This window comes from Phyllostomus hastatus, unplaced genomic scaffold (assembly GCF_019186645.2).
Source record: "Phyllostomus hastatus isolate PE091 unplaced genomic scaffold, TTU_PhHast_1.1 phas_contig_86, whole genome shotgun sequence".
Classification (NCBI taxonomy): Eukaryota; Metazoa; Chordata; class Mammalia; order Chiroptera; family Phyllostomidae; genus Phyllostomus; species Phyllostomus hastatus.
The window spans coordinates 77,615,711-77,632,915 of record NW_025333977.1 but is presented as its reverse complement, the minus strand read 5'-3'; the positions used below and the strand labels follow the sequence as shown (position 1 = coordinate 77,632,915).

General features: G+C 40.5%; 1 protein-coding gene and 1 pseudogene across 1 annotated transcript; one reads left to right on the top strand and one right to left on the bottom strand.

The window, feature by feature from the left end:
- Nucleotides 1-6,942: 6,942 nt before the first annotated feature.
- LOC123827180 (ferritin light chain-like) lies at nucleotides 6,943-7,653 on the top strand. Its single transcript, XM_045851584.1, has one exon. The coding sequence runs from the start codon at nucleotides 6,978-6,980 to the stop codon at nucleotides 7,503-7,505; it is 528 nt and encodes a 175-aa protein (XP_045707540.1). The 5' UTR covers nucleotides 6,943-6,977; the 3' UTR covers nucleotides 7,506-7,653.
- A 3,898-nt stretch (nucleotides 7,654-11,551) lies between these two features.
- Nucleotides 11,552-17,126, bottom strand: LOC123827429 (annotated as a pseudogene).
- Nucleotides 17,127-17,205: the final 79 nt, after the last annotated feature.

Genomic DNA, 17,205 nt, shown 5'->3' with positions numbered 1-17,205 from the left:
TTTAAATAAATAAATAAAAGCATCCATCCTGGTTTCAGTGATACAGTTCTAGTTAAAAGGGTGTTTTTGTAATAATTGGGGAAATTTTTATATATACTATAGCAATGTTAAATGTCTTGGTTGTGATAAATTGTGATTATAAAGGATTTCATATGTGTATGTAATCTCTATCATTGTTTTATGATTATTGAGTTATAAATGTATATCTACACAAAATATACAAAGAAAATTGCATTAGCGATTGAAAATTGATTAATGAGGTACAGAATATATGGGTGTTATACCAACTTTTACATTTGAAAATTTTAAAATAAAAACATTTAAAAATAAAATAATTGCAGATATGAAAAGATCCTTTTGAAATACAAGTCAGATAGTGACACTGCTTAGAACCTTCTCATGGATCTCATTTCCTTGAAAGGAAACACCAAAGTCCCTGTTATGCAATGACCTTCCAGGTCTTCCCTCAGGTGTCTCCTAAGTCATGTACCCTTACCTCTGACCTCTTCTCTAGCACCCTGCTTTTGATATTCCTTGATCATGTTTAACATTGCTACCGCAGGCTGGAATGCTCTTTCCCCAGAAATGGCAAACTTTACTTTTATTTTTATTTTATAGAGAGAGGGGAAGGGAAGAAGGAAGACAGGAAAAGAAACATCAATACTCTTGCACCCAGGAATCTGGCCCACAACCCAGGCATGTGCCCTGACCAGGAATCAACCAGTAGCCCTTTGGTTCACAGGCAGAACCCAATCCACTGAACCACATCAGCAGAGCAAGTAAACTTACTTTTAAGTCTTTCCTCAAATGTCACTTTTTCAAAAAGGTGACCCCCCTATTTAAAATCACAAGCTATTTCTCAACCCCTATCAACACCATTTATCCCTCTGACTGTTCTCCAGCTTTCTAGATGAATGATGAGTGAAAATGGATTGTAAGTTACTTAGGAATCAATATTTAGAAAATTGATCTTCGTCCTCGAACGTGTTACTGCATGATTAATGTAACACAGCTATACTCTGATGCAATGACCTGACCTGTGAGTGGGGAGCTACAAAACAAACAAGAGGGCGGGAATGTATGTTGGGTGAAATGTTAATGACCTGCAAAGATTAAGGGAGTAAGAAGTCTAAGACCTAGATTTCAGGACCAGTTGTGCTTTTAGTTGCTGGGTGACTCTGGACTATCTGTTGCCTACATGGCAATGATCATAATATTTATGTCACAGGATTGAAAGAATTAAAAAATATATGCAACACACTTAACAAATTGAAGGTCTATGCAAATGTTGATTATGACTATTTTATCAAATGTTTTTTAGCTCTTTTTTATTGATTGATTTTACAGAGAAAGAAAGGAAGGGAGAAAGAGAAAAACACTGATTTGTTGTTCCATTTATTTATGCATGTATTGGTTGCTCCTTGCATGTGCCCTGACTGGAGATTAAACTTCCAACCTTGGAGTATCAGGACAATCCTCTAACCAACTAACCGACCCGGTTAAGGCCTAGCATTTCTACTCTTCAATGTTAAGTTTCCCCAAACAAAATGTTTCCCTGACTTACCAGCCTGCTTCCCATCACTAGGCTATGTTGAGAAATTTGCATAGCTAGCACCAATAACAGAATTTGAGTATTGCTAGCAAAGTTAGTAAATTAGGAATTTTGCTGCTCAGAACAATGGTGAGAATGTGAGTTCTTTGATTAACTCATATTTTGCCTTGATTCTCTGCAGAAAATGTAATTTGAGAGACTATAAACACACATTCCTTAAAAAGTCACTTGTTGAGAAAGCAGCAATGATATGAAGTCATAATTCTTTTACTGAATCATTTTGCCTAATTTTAGTGTAAAGCAAGGTCAGAAGGCAGAAGGATAGAGAAGAGGAGAGCATTATTCTTCATACATTACTCCCTTCACACCCTGTTCTGCTTTCACTTCTAACTTTGAGATAAAAACATTTATTTAAAAAATAATAATAATAGTATCTCACTTTTGGACATGATCTAGAGACCTGTTTGCAGAATATGCTCACCTCAGCAGAAGTGGTCCAGAAATTATATTCAAGAAGAGGCTTGATATGGGCCAGTTCAGTAATGCCCAGCACAGACCTAAAAGAAGGAAGACTGAAGAAACCACTACCCTTGACATGGTTAAAAAATTTATGATAAATAACTCAGACTATATTAAAGAAAATAGATCAAGGTGGTAGACACACAATATAATATACTGATGATGTATTCTAGAATTTTACACCTGAAACCTACATAATTTTATTATCCAATGTCACCCAATAAATTCAATAAAAATTTAAATAAATAAATACAGAGAAGCCAATAAAAAAAAGAAAATAGATCAAGGTATGACAACCCTATAGCAGTAGCCTCAGCTACCCTTACTGTCAATTCTGAACTCTGGACCCAAAAAGTCTCTAATAAGACTAGTAATAGTGCTGGTGTGAAAGAGGAAATAGCTCAATTTTAATGAGCTTCAAATGGAAAAGAAGAAATAGAAAAGCCACTTACCATTGAACAGTCCATAGGTTGGAAAATGGATTCTTGTAAACGATCTCACTGTTTGCTGGAGCTCACATTCTCCTGGCAGATGTCAATGTTGTTCCTAAATTGATTTTTAAGTCAAGTGATTCAGCCTTGTCCTTTTCCCAACATTGAGTGTAATTTTAATTCCAGAGGGAAGTATAAAGTGTTGATGTCCTCAGAAAAGAAGTGCTATGAAGTGAGAATTATTTGTCTTTCTTCAAGGCAAACTGACAAAAGAAGTAGAACATTGTGCTGTGGTGATCATGCAAGTGTGCCTTTCAGCTTTGTACTGTAGGGAAGAGTAATTGGTCAATGGCTCTAACTTGAACTTCACCATTATCTTCATGCTTATACTGGAATTCCCATCTGTTACCCTAGCTACTGAGTGTAGCAGACAGGCCTTCTGAGGTAGACCATTCTTAATGGTTAACACTTGAGGGCTCCTCATTAACCTTGCTTAAACTTTCTTAGCACTACACTGCAGCTCAAAACTCTTCTATGCAAACCACCTTGCCTCTCCTTCACAGAGGTAAGAAATACATCGTGGTCTGACAGTCCTCCCAGCCTCCTGGCTCCCTTCTCATTTCCCTTCACAGTTGTTTTCTACAATAAATCTCTTGCACACCTGAAACTGTCTTTGGGTGTGCTTCTTGGTGGACATAAACAAATGCAGATATGGTGCCAGGAACAGTCAGAGAAAACATGATAACATGGAATTCTAGAACTGGCTCACTGACCTGCTGATGAACATGAAAGGGCATGATTCTGAATGCTGTGTGAGGGGTGGATAGTTCCTGACACACAGTGGCAGTCCAATTATTAAAGATTTCACTGAAGGTGGCCTGAAAGTGCCTGGTGGAAGGGAATTCCCTTGCAAATGCAATAATTCAAACATTTGGAATATGTAGGTGTAAAAGGGTCTACAAAAATAGTGGAGTTAGCTGGTTATTAGTAAGTTCTATTAATGACCATCAATGGGATAATGAGAAACTGAGAGCCCTTAACAAGTTTTCAAAGACTAAGTATGAGATATGAGAGCCAGAACCCTTCAGTGGTTTTTTATAAGATTTGTTGCCCTGGTTGGCATAGCTCAGTGGATTGAGTGTGGGCTGGGAACCAAAGTGTCCCAGGTTCGATTCCCAGCCAGGGTACATTCCAGGGTTGTAGGCCATAACCCCCAGCAACTGCACATTGATGTTTCTCTCTCTCTCTCTCCCTCCCTTCCCTCTCTAAAATAAATAAATAAAATATATAAAAAAAGATTTGTTTGTTTGTTTTTGGAGTGAGAGGAAGGGAGGGAGAAAGGAGAGGGAAACATCAATGTATGGTTGCCTCTTGTGCACATGCCCTAGACTAGGGACCTGGTCCACAATCCAGGCATGTACCCTGACTAAGAATTTAACTGATGACCCTTTGGTTCACAGGCTGGCACTCAATCCATTGAATCACACCAGCCAGGGCTCTAGTAGTTTAAAGAGGTCCATATTTTGTGTTTCCAGAAAACGGACATAGCTGAGCAGTAAACAGAATCTCTAATAGCTGAAGTTGCAAAGACTTAAAATTTTAGCAAAGGACAAGTCTATTATGCTAAAGTAAGCAACCTGGTTGGGAAAACCTTGGACCCTGAAATATTGCATGGGGACATTGGAACGAACACCCATGAGAATGTCAGCTCCATAGACCTCTATGAATTCTCAGAACTTGCAGAGGTGGTCTATGGTCCCCTAGTAAGAACTAGCACTGCCTTGGCTGGTGTAGCTCAGTGGGTTGAGCGCAGGCCTGCGAACCAAGGGGTCACCAGTTCGATTCCCAGTCAGGGCACATGCTTGGGTTCCAGAACAGGTCCCCAGTAGAGGGTATGAGAGAGGCAACCATGCACTGATGTTTCTCTCCCTCTGGTTCCCTTCCCCTCTCTCTAAAAATAAATAAATAAAATCTAAAAAAACAAAAAAACTAGCACTATCTTTCTGCTGGAAGATGCTGCACAGGCTCCCTCCCCTCAAAAACTCTGAACTGCTCTCCCAGCCACTAGGCAAATAACTCAGAGTTAAATTCCAACATAATCCAGCTAGGAAAGTGATGGGCCTGGCAAAGGAGAAAAGAGAATATGCACCAAAGGATCTGCAGATATTAATTAGCCAGCATGTATTGGCAGGAGATAAGGGAGTAATTCCCAAATTAGATTTTTAGAGCAATTGATCAAGAGAACTAAAACACAACACTAGATAGGCAAAAATTCATTGATTTGGGGGGGATACTTTCACTTTGCACAGGATTTAACATCCTAGCAAGGATCCCAGGAGATGGGGCAAATTTATAGCTTGGCTGATTCTTAGAAGACCAGAGAAAGTGATTGCCAGCACTGGGCAAAGTATGAATGCCCAAGCCGCCCTGGAAGAGGGTAGAAGAGAGACTGAAGAGGCTGAGCAAAATGGGTCTGCAAGGATGGAAAGGTTACATGTGAGGTCAGACACCCACCAGAGGTTGCACCTCAGGTGGGTCCAGAGGATCCAGCATTCACCAAGGCCATCAGGACTGTGCTGGACAGGAGACAGAGCATTACTGAGGTCATTAGTCTTCTGCAGATAGTGCTGATGTAAGTGAGCCAGTCACAGAGCTGGACTTGATAATGTCATTCTGGCAATGATGGCCCTAAAATAAATGATGTCACTTAACCAGCAGAAACCAGGAGGCTGCAATTACTAGGAAGGATAGAGAACAGCCAAGGAGCTTGCTTCACTCACTGGGGTCCATGGAGATGGTCACTAAAGCATGACTCCCTAGCAAGCAAAATAGATCGGCAACCAATAGGGATGCACATACATGCACTATATAAATACATGCACATAATTCATTTGAAAGTAAACAATTACTTTCGTTTTTCTTTTCCCCAGTTTTCTTTAGATATCATTGACATAACATTGTACAAGTTTAAGGTGTATAGCATAATGATTTGATATATGTATTCATTGCAGGAAAGAATGCTTCTTTGCTTGTACAATCAGAAGTCAAGAATGGAGAAGCAATTCTCCAGCTAGAGTTTTACAAAACTGATAAAGGTGGTATTTTAGTGTCCAAAAAAAAAAAAACAACAAATAGAGGAGCAAGAGGCTGAGGGCAGTCACCCTCGTTAAGAGCCACCATCTCTGGCTCAGCTCCTAGACAGACCTGAGCTGATTTTCAGATCCAGAACCTACTAGGTGATAAGATGCCTGGCATCCTGGGAGGAAGGACCGACCTTGTACCACCATGACAACCCCTTCCCCAGAGGGATCTACAATCATTTAACAATGTGACTATATACTGGAAGAAAGAAATAAGACATTTTGAAAACTATTGGACACAAGGTCTGAATTAACATTGATATTCAAATTATCATCATGGCCTACCTCCCTACCCTCCCTTTTGTTAGATTAAGGGTTTAAAAGAGCCAGGTCCCGATTGGGGTCCCAGCTAATAACTAGCTCACTTGTTTTGTGAATAGACCCTGGGGATCATTTCCTCAGCCTCTGAAAGCATAATTGGAATAAGTTGTACTTGACAGTTGAAGTAACCCCCATTTAAATCCTTGGCCTATTATGTAAGAGCTATCATAGTGGGGAGGCCTAGTCACAACCTCTGAAACTGCTTTCTATCTGGTATGAGATTTTAAATTCTCTAGTTATGAAACTCAGTTTGAGGTAGCCTATAATCAGTATTTTGTAGCATCAAGAATGGGTTGGCTGGGAGGTAATATGGACAGTTAAGATTTCAACAACTGGTTAAAGATGCTTTGAACAAGAAATAAGGCAATGGTAGTAAAATTGCAAGAGAGACAAAATTAAGCAAGATGTGTATGTGTTTGACTCTACTGGAGCTAAAAAAGGGGTGTTTAAAGGAGGTGTTATGTTTCTGCCTTTAGATGACTGGGTGGATGATAATATATCTCAAAAGAGAAGAATAACAGGAGATTGAAAGTTGGTGGGGAAGCCAATGTATTTATTTTAATATGTTTGAAGAGCATAATGAGATATGCCAAAACTTGGGTCAGTGATACAATAAAAAAAAGGTTGGGGCTAGAAATACATGTAGTCAGCACAGAGGTGGTGGTTTAAATGGAGAAATAGATAAGGCTGCTCTGGGAATGCATGAGGGATGATTAAGAACAGAGAAATGAATCCTATGGGACATCAATGTTTTAGGAATTAGGTGGGAAAAAGAGACAGAAAACCCATTAGACCAGAATGGAAAAGAACTAGATACAGTGCCCTCCACGGTCCTGGGATCTGTCTCTTGCTTCAACAGGGTTTGGACTGAACAGACCTAGGGACGCCTCTCCTTCCCAACTCCCTTCCACCTTCTTTTTTAGTCACCATCTTTGAAACCACCTCAGCCTTCCTCAGCCTCCGAGACCAGCCAGCACCGTTTTCTGGAACTTAATTCTTCACTGCCGAACAACCATGAGCTCCCAAATTCTCCAGAATTATTCTACCGAGGTGGAGGCAGCGGTCAACCGCCTGGCCAACCTGCATCTGCGGGCCTCCTACACCTACCTCTCTCTGGGCTTCTATTTCGACCGGGACGATGTGGCTCTGAATGGCGTGGGCCACTTCTTCCGAGAGTTGGCGGAGGAGAAGCGTGAGGGCTCTGAGCGTCTCCTAAAGCTGCAAAACCAGTGCGGTGGCCGCATTCTTCTCCAGGACGTGGCGAAGCCTTCCCAAAATGAGTGGGGTAAAACTCAGGACGCCATGGAAGCAGCCTTAGCCTTGGAGAAGACCCTGAACCAGGCCCTTTTGGATCTGCATGCTCTGGCTGCTACCCACACAGACCCTCATCTCTGTGACTTCCTGGAGAACCATTTCCTGGAGGAGGAGGTGAAGCTCCTCAAGAAGATGGGCGACCACCTGACTAACATCCGCAGGCTGAGCGGCCCCCAGGCTGGGATGGGAGAGTATCTCTTTGAAAGGCTCACCCTCAAGCACGACTAGGAAGCCTTTGGAGCCCAGAGGCCTTCGAGGGGCCTCTCTGCATCCCCCTGGTGTCTGGCTTTGGCCTGAGCCTGATAACCCTGAAACCCCACCCTGGAGCCCTCTCCCATTGCATTGGACCAAATGGAAACAATAAACCTTTCTGCAGGAAAAAAAAAAAAAAATAGAGTAAGAAGATTGTTTAGAAAGTTAAGCAACTGTGAAAAGGGGGAGAGAATAGTAGTTATTTTTTAAATAAGAGGGAACTTTTAATTATTATTATTATTTTTAAACATTTTATTTATTTTTATTTTTTATTTTATTATTTTTAATATATTTTATTGATTATGCTATTACAGTTATCCCATTTCCCCCCTTCATTCCCCTCCACCCTGCACACCCCCTTCCACCCACATTTCCCCCATTTAGTTCATGTCCATGTGTCATAAGTTCTTTAGTTTCTACATTACCCATACTATTCTTACCCTCCCTCTATTTTCTACCTACCATCTATGCTACTTATTCTCTGTACCTTTTCCCCCTCCCTCATCCTCCCACTCCCCTGTTGCTAACCCTCCATGTGATCTCCACTTCTGTGGTTCTGTTCCTGTTCTTTTTTTTTAAAAAAAAATACTTTATTTATTTAGTTTCAGAGAGGGAAGGGAGGGAAAAAGAGAGAGAGAGAGAGAGTGAAATATCAATGTGCAGTTGCTGGGGGTCATGGCCTGCAATCCAGGCATGTGCCTTGACTGGGAATCGAACCTGCAACACTTCGGTTCCTAGCCCGCACTCAATCCACTGAGCTACGCCAGCCAGGTCGCTCTGTTCCTGTTCTAGTTGTTAGCTTAATTTGTTTTTGTTTTTGTTTTAGGTGCAGTTGTTAATAATTGTGAGTTTGCTGACATTTTACTGTAAATGTTTTTTATCTTCTTTTTCTTAGATAAGTCCCTTTAACATTTCATATAGTAAGGGCTTGGTGATGATAAACTCCTTTAACTTGACCTTATCTGAGAGGCACTTTATCTGCCCTTCCATTCTAAATGAAAGCTTTGCTGGATAGAGCAATCTGGGATGTAGGTCGTTGCTGTTCATGACTTGGAATACTTCTTTCCAGCCCCTTCTTTCATGTGAGGTCTCTTTTGAGAAATCAGCTGACAGTCTGATGGGAACTCCTTTGTAGGAAACTGTCTCCTTATCTCTTGCTGCTTCTAGGATTCTCTCCTTCATTTTTTATCCTGGGTAATGTAATTATGATGTGTCTTGGTGTGTTCCTTCTTGGGTCCAACTTTTTTGGGACTGTCTGAGTTTCTTGGACTTCCTGGAAGTCTATTTCCTTTGCCAGAGTGGGGAAGTTCTCCTTTATTACTTGTTCAAATAACTTTTCCACCTGTTGCTCTTCCTTTCCTCCTTCTGGTACTCCTATAATTCAGCTGTTGAAATGTTTAAAAATGTCCTGGAGGTTCCTAAGCCTCTCCTCATTTTTTTGAATTCTTGTTTCTCCATTCTTTTCTGGTTGTATGTTTCTTTCTTCTTTCTGGTCCACTCCATTGATGTGAGACCCAGCTTTCATTCCATCACTATTGGTTCCCTGTGCGTTTTCCTTCATTTCACTTAGTGTAGCCTTCATTTTTTTATCTAATTTGTGACCAAATTCAACCAATTCTGTGAGCATCCTGATCACCAGTGCTAAGAACTGTGCATCAGATAGCTTGGCTACCTCTTGGTTGCTGAGTTTTATTATTTCTGGGGTGTTGATCTGTTCTTCTGTTTGAGCCTTTTTTTGTTTTGTTTTGTTTTGTTTTGTTTTGTTTTGTCGCACCTGTTACTTGTGAAGGGTGGAGCCTTAAGTGTTTGCCAGGGTGGGGCAACCCAGTCGCTGTTTGTGATGCTGTATGTGGGGGTGGGGTCTGAGAGGGAACAATGGCTCTTGCTCAACTCTCTGTCAGGTTTCAGTCACTTTCACTGCTTCCTCCAAGCAAACTGGGCCTTTCTGGTGCTGATTCCTGTGTGGGTGGGCTTGTGTACGTTCTAGGATCCTGTGGGTTTCTCCAACGAACTCTCCTGTGAGGCTGGAAGTCTGTCCCTTCGCCTCAACCCCCACAGGTGTTGTCAATTGGTGTTTTGAGACTTCATTTCCCGGTGCTGGGACCCTGGGCTGCGTGGTCTGTCTCAGTACCCAGTTTTGCCTGGTTTATCTGCACGTGAATGTGGAACCACTCGGTCAGCCAGACGCCTTGCGCATAGGGCCTCGCTTCACAATCGCCACCTTGCTGGGTCTGCCCATTTCCACCCCACACCTAAGGTCTGCCAGCCACCGCCTGCACACCCAGGGCCCGCCCTCTGCTGTCTTGCGTGCCCAGGTTGCCTTGGGTGCCCAGTGCCACTGCTTTCTGTGCTGCAACCCCTCTCTGCCTGGCTGTAAGACTTCACCCCATCTACTGGTCTGGATGAATATGTCTATTTTAACTCCTTGATTGTCAGACTTCCATACAGTTCAATTTTCTATCATTTCTGGTTGTTAATTTTGTTTCTAAATTGTTGTTGTCCTTATTTTGGTTGTGTGAGGAGGCACAGTGTGTCTACCTATACCTCCATCTTGGCTGAAAGTCCAGAATAGTAGTTTAAATACAAAGATAGTGTGTGTAGTTTTACTTTAAGTGGGACAGGCTTAAAAATGTTTGGGCAGAATTTGTGAAGAAGGAGAACTAGAAAACTCAAGAAGGAACAAAAGTGACTGGTAGGGACATAAAAGGGAGTAGACTCGGTTTATTTTACTTGGCCTGAGTTCCCATCCTTCCTCGTCTACAGTCCTCAGATAGTAGGGCAACTGCTCAGGGATCCAAAAGTTCTTAACACCAATCTTCAGTCATGTCAGGAGGACAACACAAATTGAGCTTTCCAATTCTAACATTTTTAACACATACCATTTGTTTCATAAGAAACAGATCTTGATAAAATGCACTCAATATTCAAGGAGGAAGATGAGAAAGGATTTGATTTGACCAGCCAAGGACACAGCTAAGTCCCATTTTTAGGCTATACCTAAATTTGCAACTCTTTTTGGAAAACCTACAGCCAAATAAATTCCCTGTCCAGTCACTAAAAGTCATCCTCCCCACTTCCTTCTCTGACACAGCAGCTCTGTTCTAGCCCCATTATCTGAGTTAGACAGAACAAAGGAGGATAGACTTACTGGTCCGGATTCTGAATTTCAGATTCTCCTAGTACTGACCATTATGTATGGGTTTAATATGATTTCAAACCTACTTATTTATGACCTAAATGAAGTGGTTTTAATCCACTTGTTTATGACAGTAACAAAGACAAAAAATATTAATTTTTTTAGAAGTAAATTTAGTTTGATATAAGTGAAGTAAGGATATCATCATTCTATATCTGTTGCTATTGATAAGCAGTCAGCAGCCCAGTAGCTAATGGGCCCCACTGAAGACTTATACATAAAAACAAGTGGAGAAGCAACTATGGCAAGGGGATATTTAGACTAAACATGGAAAGTTTGTGAGGACTATTTGAGAGTTTCAGTTTGGGCAAAGTCAACTCTTCCCTAACCTAAAAACTTTTCCAAACACTCTTAGCACATTCTCTTGCCTTGGGAAGGCATTCCACACAGATGGTGGTGATAAACCGCCCTAGCATCCAGGTGAAAGACATTAGCCCATCTACCAAACTGAAGTCTTCGTTTTCTAGCAACAGGGAACTTTTGTTTTTGCACTGGCAGCTGGAAATCAGCTCTAGGTTGGATGCAATGTCTGTAAAGTGCCTACTGCATAAAAAGACACACCTCATGTTAAATGTGGACTATATTTTTTTTTTAGAAAATATTTTATTTATTTTTATTTTTTATTTTTTTGTAAAACTGGGCCATTTTAATGTTCTGTACAATAAAATAAACAGTTTAGTTCTCTTGATGGCTGCCAATATGTAAGCCGTTGTAATGGTGTAGTATGCAGAAACATCACAGTCAAGTTTTCCTGATTGGTGCATAGTCTTCAATAATTACAAGGAGTTACTTGTGTGAAACTGCTGTCAGACCAGTCAGCCTGCATCTATACATCCATCATTTTCAGGACTAGTGGTAAGCTGGGCATATTTTCCTCAAATAACCTTGCCTCCTTGTGTCACAAGGCCCAATTCACTTATGTTCACCTCGATGATAGTGCCTTTGGTAATAATACCCAAAGTTGTATAAAGTGGGGATAAGGGATCCTCCTTTGTACCAAGTATTAGCAGGCAAAAGGTGGCTTTCAGTTGGGGATGTGTTAGACGGGCCTTCTTGAAATGTAAGCCCATTGGCCAAATGAATCTTTCATATTTGGCTGGTTTTCGAGTAAAACCATCTCCAACAAAGCAGACTTTAGTAACCATACTCTTCTATGTTTTTTCCTTTCTCTTTCCTGTTTGAATAACTTTTAATACCTCTGTTTCTCCCTTTGGGCAGAGGGACTTCCCATTTTTTCTGCTTTCTCTTTTCATTTTTGTTTAATCTTATTGGAAAGTAGTTTAGCTTGGGACTGTCCCTCTCAGCCCAGTAGATAGGCAGGTGCTGCTCCTTTTGAAGTCTTTTCATCATTCTTTCTTTTGGTGTTTCTCTTTTCATGCATCTTGATATTCTTTTCATTTGTATTTTCTCAGCATGGTGCCGTTTATGGTAGAGCTTGGCCTTCAGACTAATCATCTTTTTTGCCTTCTTTGAAAGTTTTGAGCCCCTCAACCTTCCTTGTTTCCCTTTTTCTCATGGTAATCCAAACAATATCCATAGCGCTTTACAGTATATCTCAATATACTCATTCTGTGGCCTGGTTACCTCTGGCGGCCTGGGGCAGTCCCTGGCATGTGAAGAAGCTTTCAACTTTCGGGTCCCAGAGACCCACAAACCAACTTCACTGCAACCTGCAACAGGAAAGGGACACTTCTCTATTTTTATTTTTAGGGAGAGAGGAAGGGAGGGAGAGAGAGAGAAACATCAGTCTGGGAGAGAAACCTCAATCAGTTGTCTCTCACATGCACCTAGCACCCAGGGACAAACCTGGAATCCAGGGTTGTGCCCTGACCAGAACCACACTGGGGACCTTTCGCTTTGTGAAGCCACAACCAACCAAATAGCCACACTAGTCAGAGATGGACTTTATTTCTTTACCTCCCCTTGCCTGGAACAATAGTGTGATTTTTCTGTTGTTTGTTTGGAGCTGGGTTTTTTTTTAAATTTTTTTTTATTAAAAGTTATTATCTTGGCTCTACCCAGGTTGCTCAGTTGGTTAGAGCAAAATCCAGATACACCAATGTTGTGAATTCGATCCCTAGTCAGTGCACATACAAAAGTCAACCAATGAATGCATAAATAAGTGGAATAACAAATCATATTTTTCTCTCTCTCGCTAAAAATCAATAAAAATATATACTTTTTAATAAACTTCTTTTTTAAAAGATTTTATTTATTTATTCTTAGAGAGGGAAGGGAGGGAGATAGAGAGAGAGAGAGAAACATCAATGTGAGGTTGCTGGGGGTTATGGCCTGCAACCCAGGCGTGTACCCTGGCTGGGAATCAAACCTACGACACTTTGGTTCGCAGCCCGCACTCAATCCACTGAGCTACGCCAGCCAGGGCTTAATAAAAATATTTTTAAGAAAGATAATATCTTGTATGCCATTGGCTTGTGAAATCATAATTCCCACAGAGAACCTGTGCTGAATAAATTACTAAGCAAGTCAATTCAGTCTCTGAGCATGACTATTGCTGCCCCTCGAAACAAAGAAAAAAAGAAAACACTGTTGTTCCATGATTCAGAAGAGATTTTTTTCAAAAGAAGATAAAAGCAAAAGTGCCCATTTATTCTCAGTCAGAAGATAAGATCTGTAATTATTGTTCTAAAGTAGAAATTAGTTCAATAGCCCTTTTAAGTGGGAATTTCTTGAAATGAAGAATGTGGCAGAAGTTGGGAACATTTTTCAGTACAATTTTGTTTTCCTCCTCAGAAGGCTAAAGAACTCAGTAGCTGTCCTTTCCACCTGGAAGTGATATTGAGCCATATTTTCCAAACTGTTTCTCAGAAACTTAGGTTTCAGCAGATACCTTATATGTTTTATTTCTTAACCAGAGTCACTCCACTTTTATATATTACATATTGGTTCTCCATAAACATTTACTCTTTGGAGCATGTTCCTCTAATTAAAAAAAAAAGATTTTGAAAATACAATGCACTTGTAAATACTTAACTGATAATATAGTACATGAAATATATTTGAAATAGGTAATGCATTTTTATTTCAGAACTCTGCTATTAACATAAATATTAAGATGCAAATATTCATAATTTTTTCTTTTTAATAGCTTTACCCTACAGCCTAGGTTATTTTTTTTTAAGAAATACTACATTTATTGGACTTTCTTTTTTTTAAATGATTTAAAAAATATTTTCTTTTTATTTATTTATTTTTAGAGAGGGGGGAGGGAGAAAGAGAGGGACAGAAACATCAGTGTGTGGTTGCCTCTCTCTTGGCCCACACTGGGGACCTGGCCTACAACCCAGGCATGTACCCTGACTGGAAATCAAACCAGCGATCCTTTAGTTCACAGCCCATGCTCAATCCACTGAGCTACAACAGCCAGGGCCCTAGGTTATTTTTTTTTTAATAGTTTTACATTCTGTTAGTGGCTGCTTTTGAGCATTGAGGTATATACTGAACCCTAAATTTAAGTTGGGGTAACATGATTTAGAGTAATTTGTTGCAACTAATTAAGATTCTTGTCTGAACCAGGTGCTGTGCTGACTGCCAGGAGAATAAAGATGACTTTGATAGTTCATTTTGTTCATTGTTTCCACGTATGAGTAAATCATACAGTACTTGTCTTTCTCTGACTGGCTTGTGAAGGGGGACCCAAAAAACTCCAAAATTTATTTATAAAAAATTGTGTATTTTGCTCTGGCTGGTGTAGCTCAGTGGATTGAGCATGGACCTGTGAACCAAAGAGTCACTGGTTTGATTCCCAGTCAAGGCACATGCCTGGTTTGTGGGCCAGGTCCCCAGTAGAGGGTATGTGAGAGGTAAACCACACATTGATGTTTCTCTCCCTCTCTTTCTCCTTCCCTTCCCATCTCTCTAAAAATAAATGAATAAATAATATTTAAAATAAGTTTTTAAAAATTGTGTATTTATTCTTACATGTGTAAAGTTCAGTCACCTGCAAAGTACTCTCCATTTGATGCAATACACCTATTGAGATGTTTTTTCCACTGCTCAAAACAGTTTTTGAACTCGTCAATTTTGATACCTTTTAATGCTTCTGCCATTTTTTGTTTCATCCCTTCCACATTGACAAAACATTTCTGTTTGAGGACTTTTTTATCCAGGGAAACAAAAAAATAAGTCACTGGGGTGAGATTAGGTGAATAGGGAGGGTGTGGCATGGGGATCATGCTGTTTTTGGTTAAAAACTGCTGAATACTCAGCACTGTGTGGGCAGGTGTGCTTGTACATCACCCATCATAAAACGGGAAACACACTGAGTCTTCAAAAAAATTCACTGAAGCCAAACACATCCTCTTACAACAATGCCAGCTGGTACACTGATACAGATAGGTTCCTAGAACACTGACCTAGTGAGGGAAGCCTGTACTTTAAGAGCCCTACCCTCTAGAAGATAATTCTGTTTTTTGTGGCCCCCCCCCTCATATTTCATTTAGCATAATGTTCTCTGGGACCATTCATGCTGTTGCAGAGAGTAAACAGCAAAATAAACTCATAGACAGAGAGCAGGCTGACAGCTATGGGGTGCAGGTGGCTTGGGGGTAGAGGGATTGAGGGAAAAAAAGGGAAAAAAAGAACTCGGGGGCATAGAAAACAGTGTGGTGATTGTGGGGAGTGTGGTCTGGGAGGTGGAAGAAGGTATGGGGGTATAAATGGTGATAGAAAAAAGATGACTTTGAGAATTTGAGTGTCATAGTCTGGTAATAGAGTCATGTCAGTCTGTGATCAGCATTTACACCGTATGCTTTAGCAGCAGTGTAGAGAGGCGTGTGTACTCAAAAGGGACTTGGGTGGGATGAGGGAGACAGGAGGAAGACAGGAGGAAGCTGCTGCAGCAACCTGAATAACTAGCATTGATTGAGCCTCTATTCTGAGCTAAATACAGTTCAAGGGGGATAGACCTGGATAGACCAAGGGGGACCCAAACATGGGTCCTCTGTTGCCCTCTGGACCATGCAGTCTGAGAAAATAAAGTTAAACAAATAAAATCCCAGAAATATACAGAATTACACCTTCAAATGAATTCTGTGAAGGAAAGAGTAGGAGAATAACAGGAGCAAAATCTTTTAGAGATACTTAAAGAATGTATTACACGTGATAATTATCACTGCAGTGGTGATAGTATTACAATATATAAATGTTCCAAATTAACATGTTGTACACCTTAAATCTGCATAATGTTATTTGCCTAACATACTTCAATTTAAACAATATAAATTTAAAGAATGAAGAATCATGAATAAAGAAGGAGGGAAAGAATGTTCTTGTTTTTTGTTTTTTTTTTAAAGTCATCCCTGAATCTGATCAAACCAATTTATAATAAATGCAGAGGATGGAAGAATAAGCTAAACAGAGGAACGAATGAACTTAGCAAAATCCAAATAGGAAAACGGAGAAAATTTGCCTTGGCTCATATGGCTCAGTGGACTGAGTGCCAGCCTGTGATCCAAAGGGTTGTTAGTTTGATTCCCAGTCAGGACACATGCCTGGGTTGCCAGCCAGGCCCCCAGTTGGTAGCGTGCAAGAGATAATCAATTGATGTATCTTTTGCACATCAATGTTTCTTTCTCTCTCTTTCTCCCTCCCTTCTTCTCTCTCTAAAAATAAATAAAATAAAATAAAATAAAACCTTTATAGAAAATAAAAATAAATGCTAAGAAGAAAAACAATGGTAACAAAACGGTTTTCCCACTGAAACTTCTGTCCTAGCCTGAGGCACTGTGATCAGTTCGGGCTCCAGGTCAGCTCTTCTCCTAAATTAATTGGTTAAGCTCACCAGGTAGGGACACACCCAGGTAGGGGGCTGGAATGCTTTCCTAGGAGAATTTCCATGGGTTGATTCACTTTCTAACCTGAAAAGAAAGGAGCCAGGATTTCAACCATTATCTTCCTAATCCAAAACCATTTGGTCACACACCCTGATCTAGTTTACAATTCTAGACTTCTAAATGCATTTACTTTAGTTAATTCTTTAACCTGAGGGCTTATTGAAGCGCAGATTCCTGGAGGTCTAGGGTGGAGTCTCCTAATCTATTTTTTAAGTCATTTTGTTTCTTCACTAATCTGAAACTGAACCCTTGCAGGCTACATTTTGAATATAAATTAAACTGCTCTGGGCTCCATGGGTGCTGAGACTAATGGACCAAACCATTTTCCTACGGCAGAGAAAGTCCCCTGCAAGACCACTGGATGCCAGTGCTGCCATATCATTTGCTAATATTTGCTTTAGTAGCTCTGGCTTCTTAGAGTGACATGAAAATGTCTGTGACTTCTTTAGGCTTATCTCTTGTCACACCCTGCCTCCAACGTTATGCTCCAGCAACCCCCCTGTGCTTGTAGTTCCTTCTGCATTTATTAGTCTATCACTCACCCATCTTGTTTTGGCTCTTGCTGATTCTTTTCTGAACAGCCAAACCCTTTTCTCTTACCCAGTTTATCAGTATTACAAGCTTA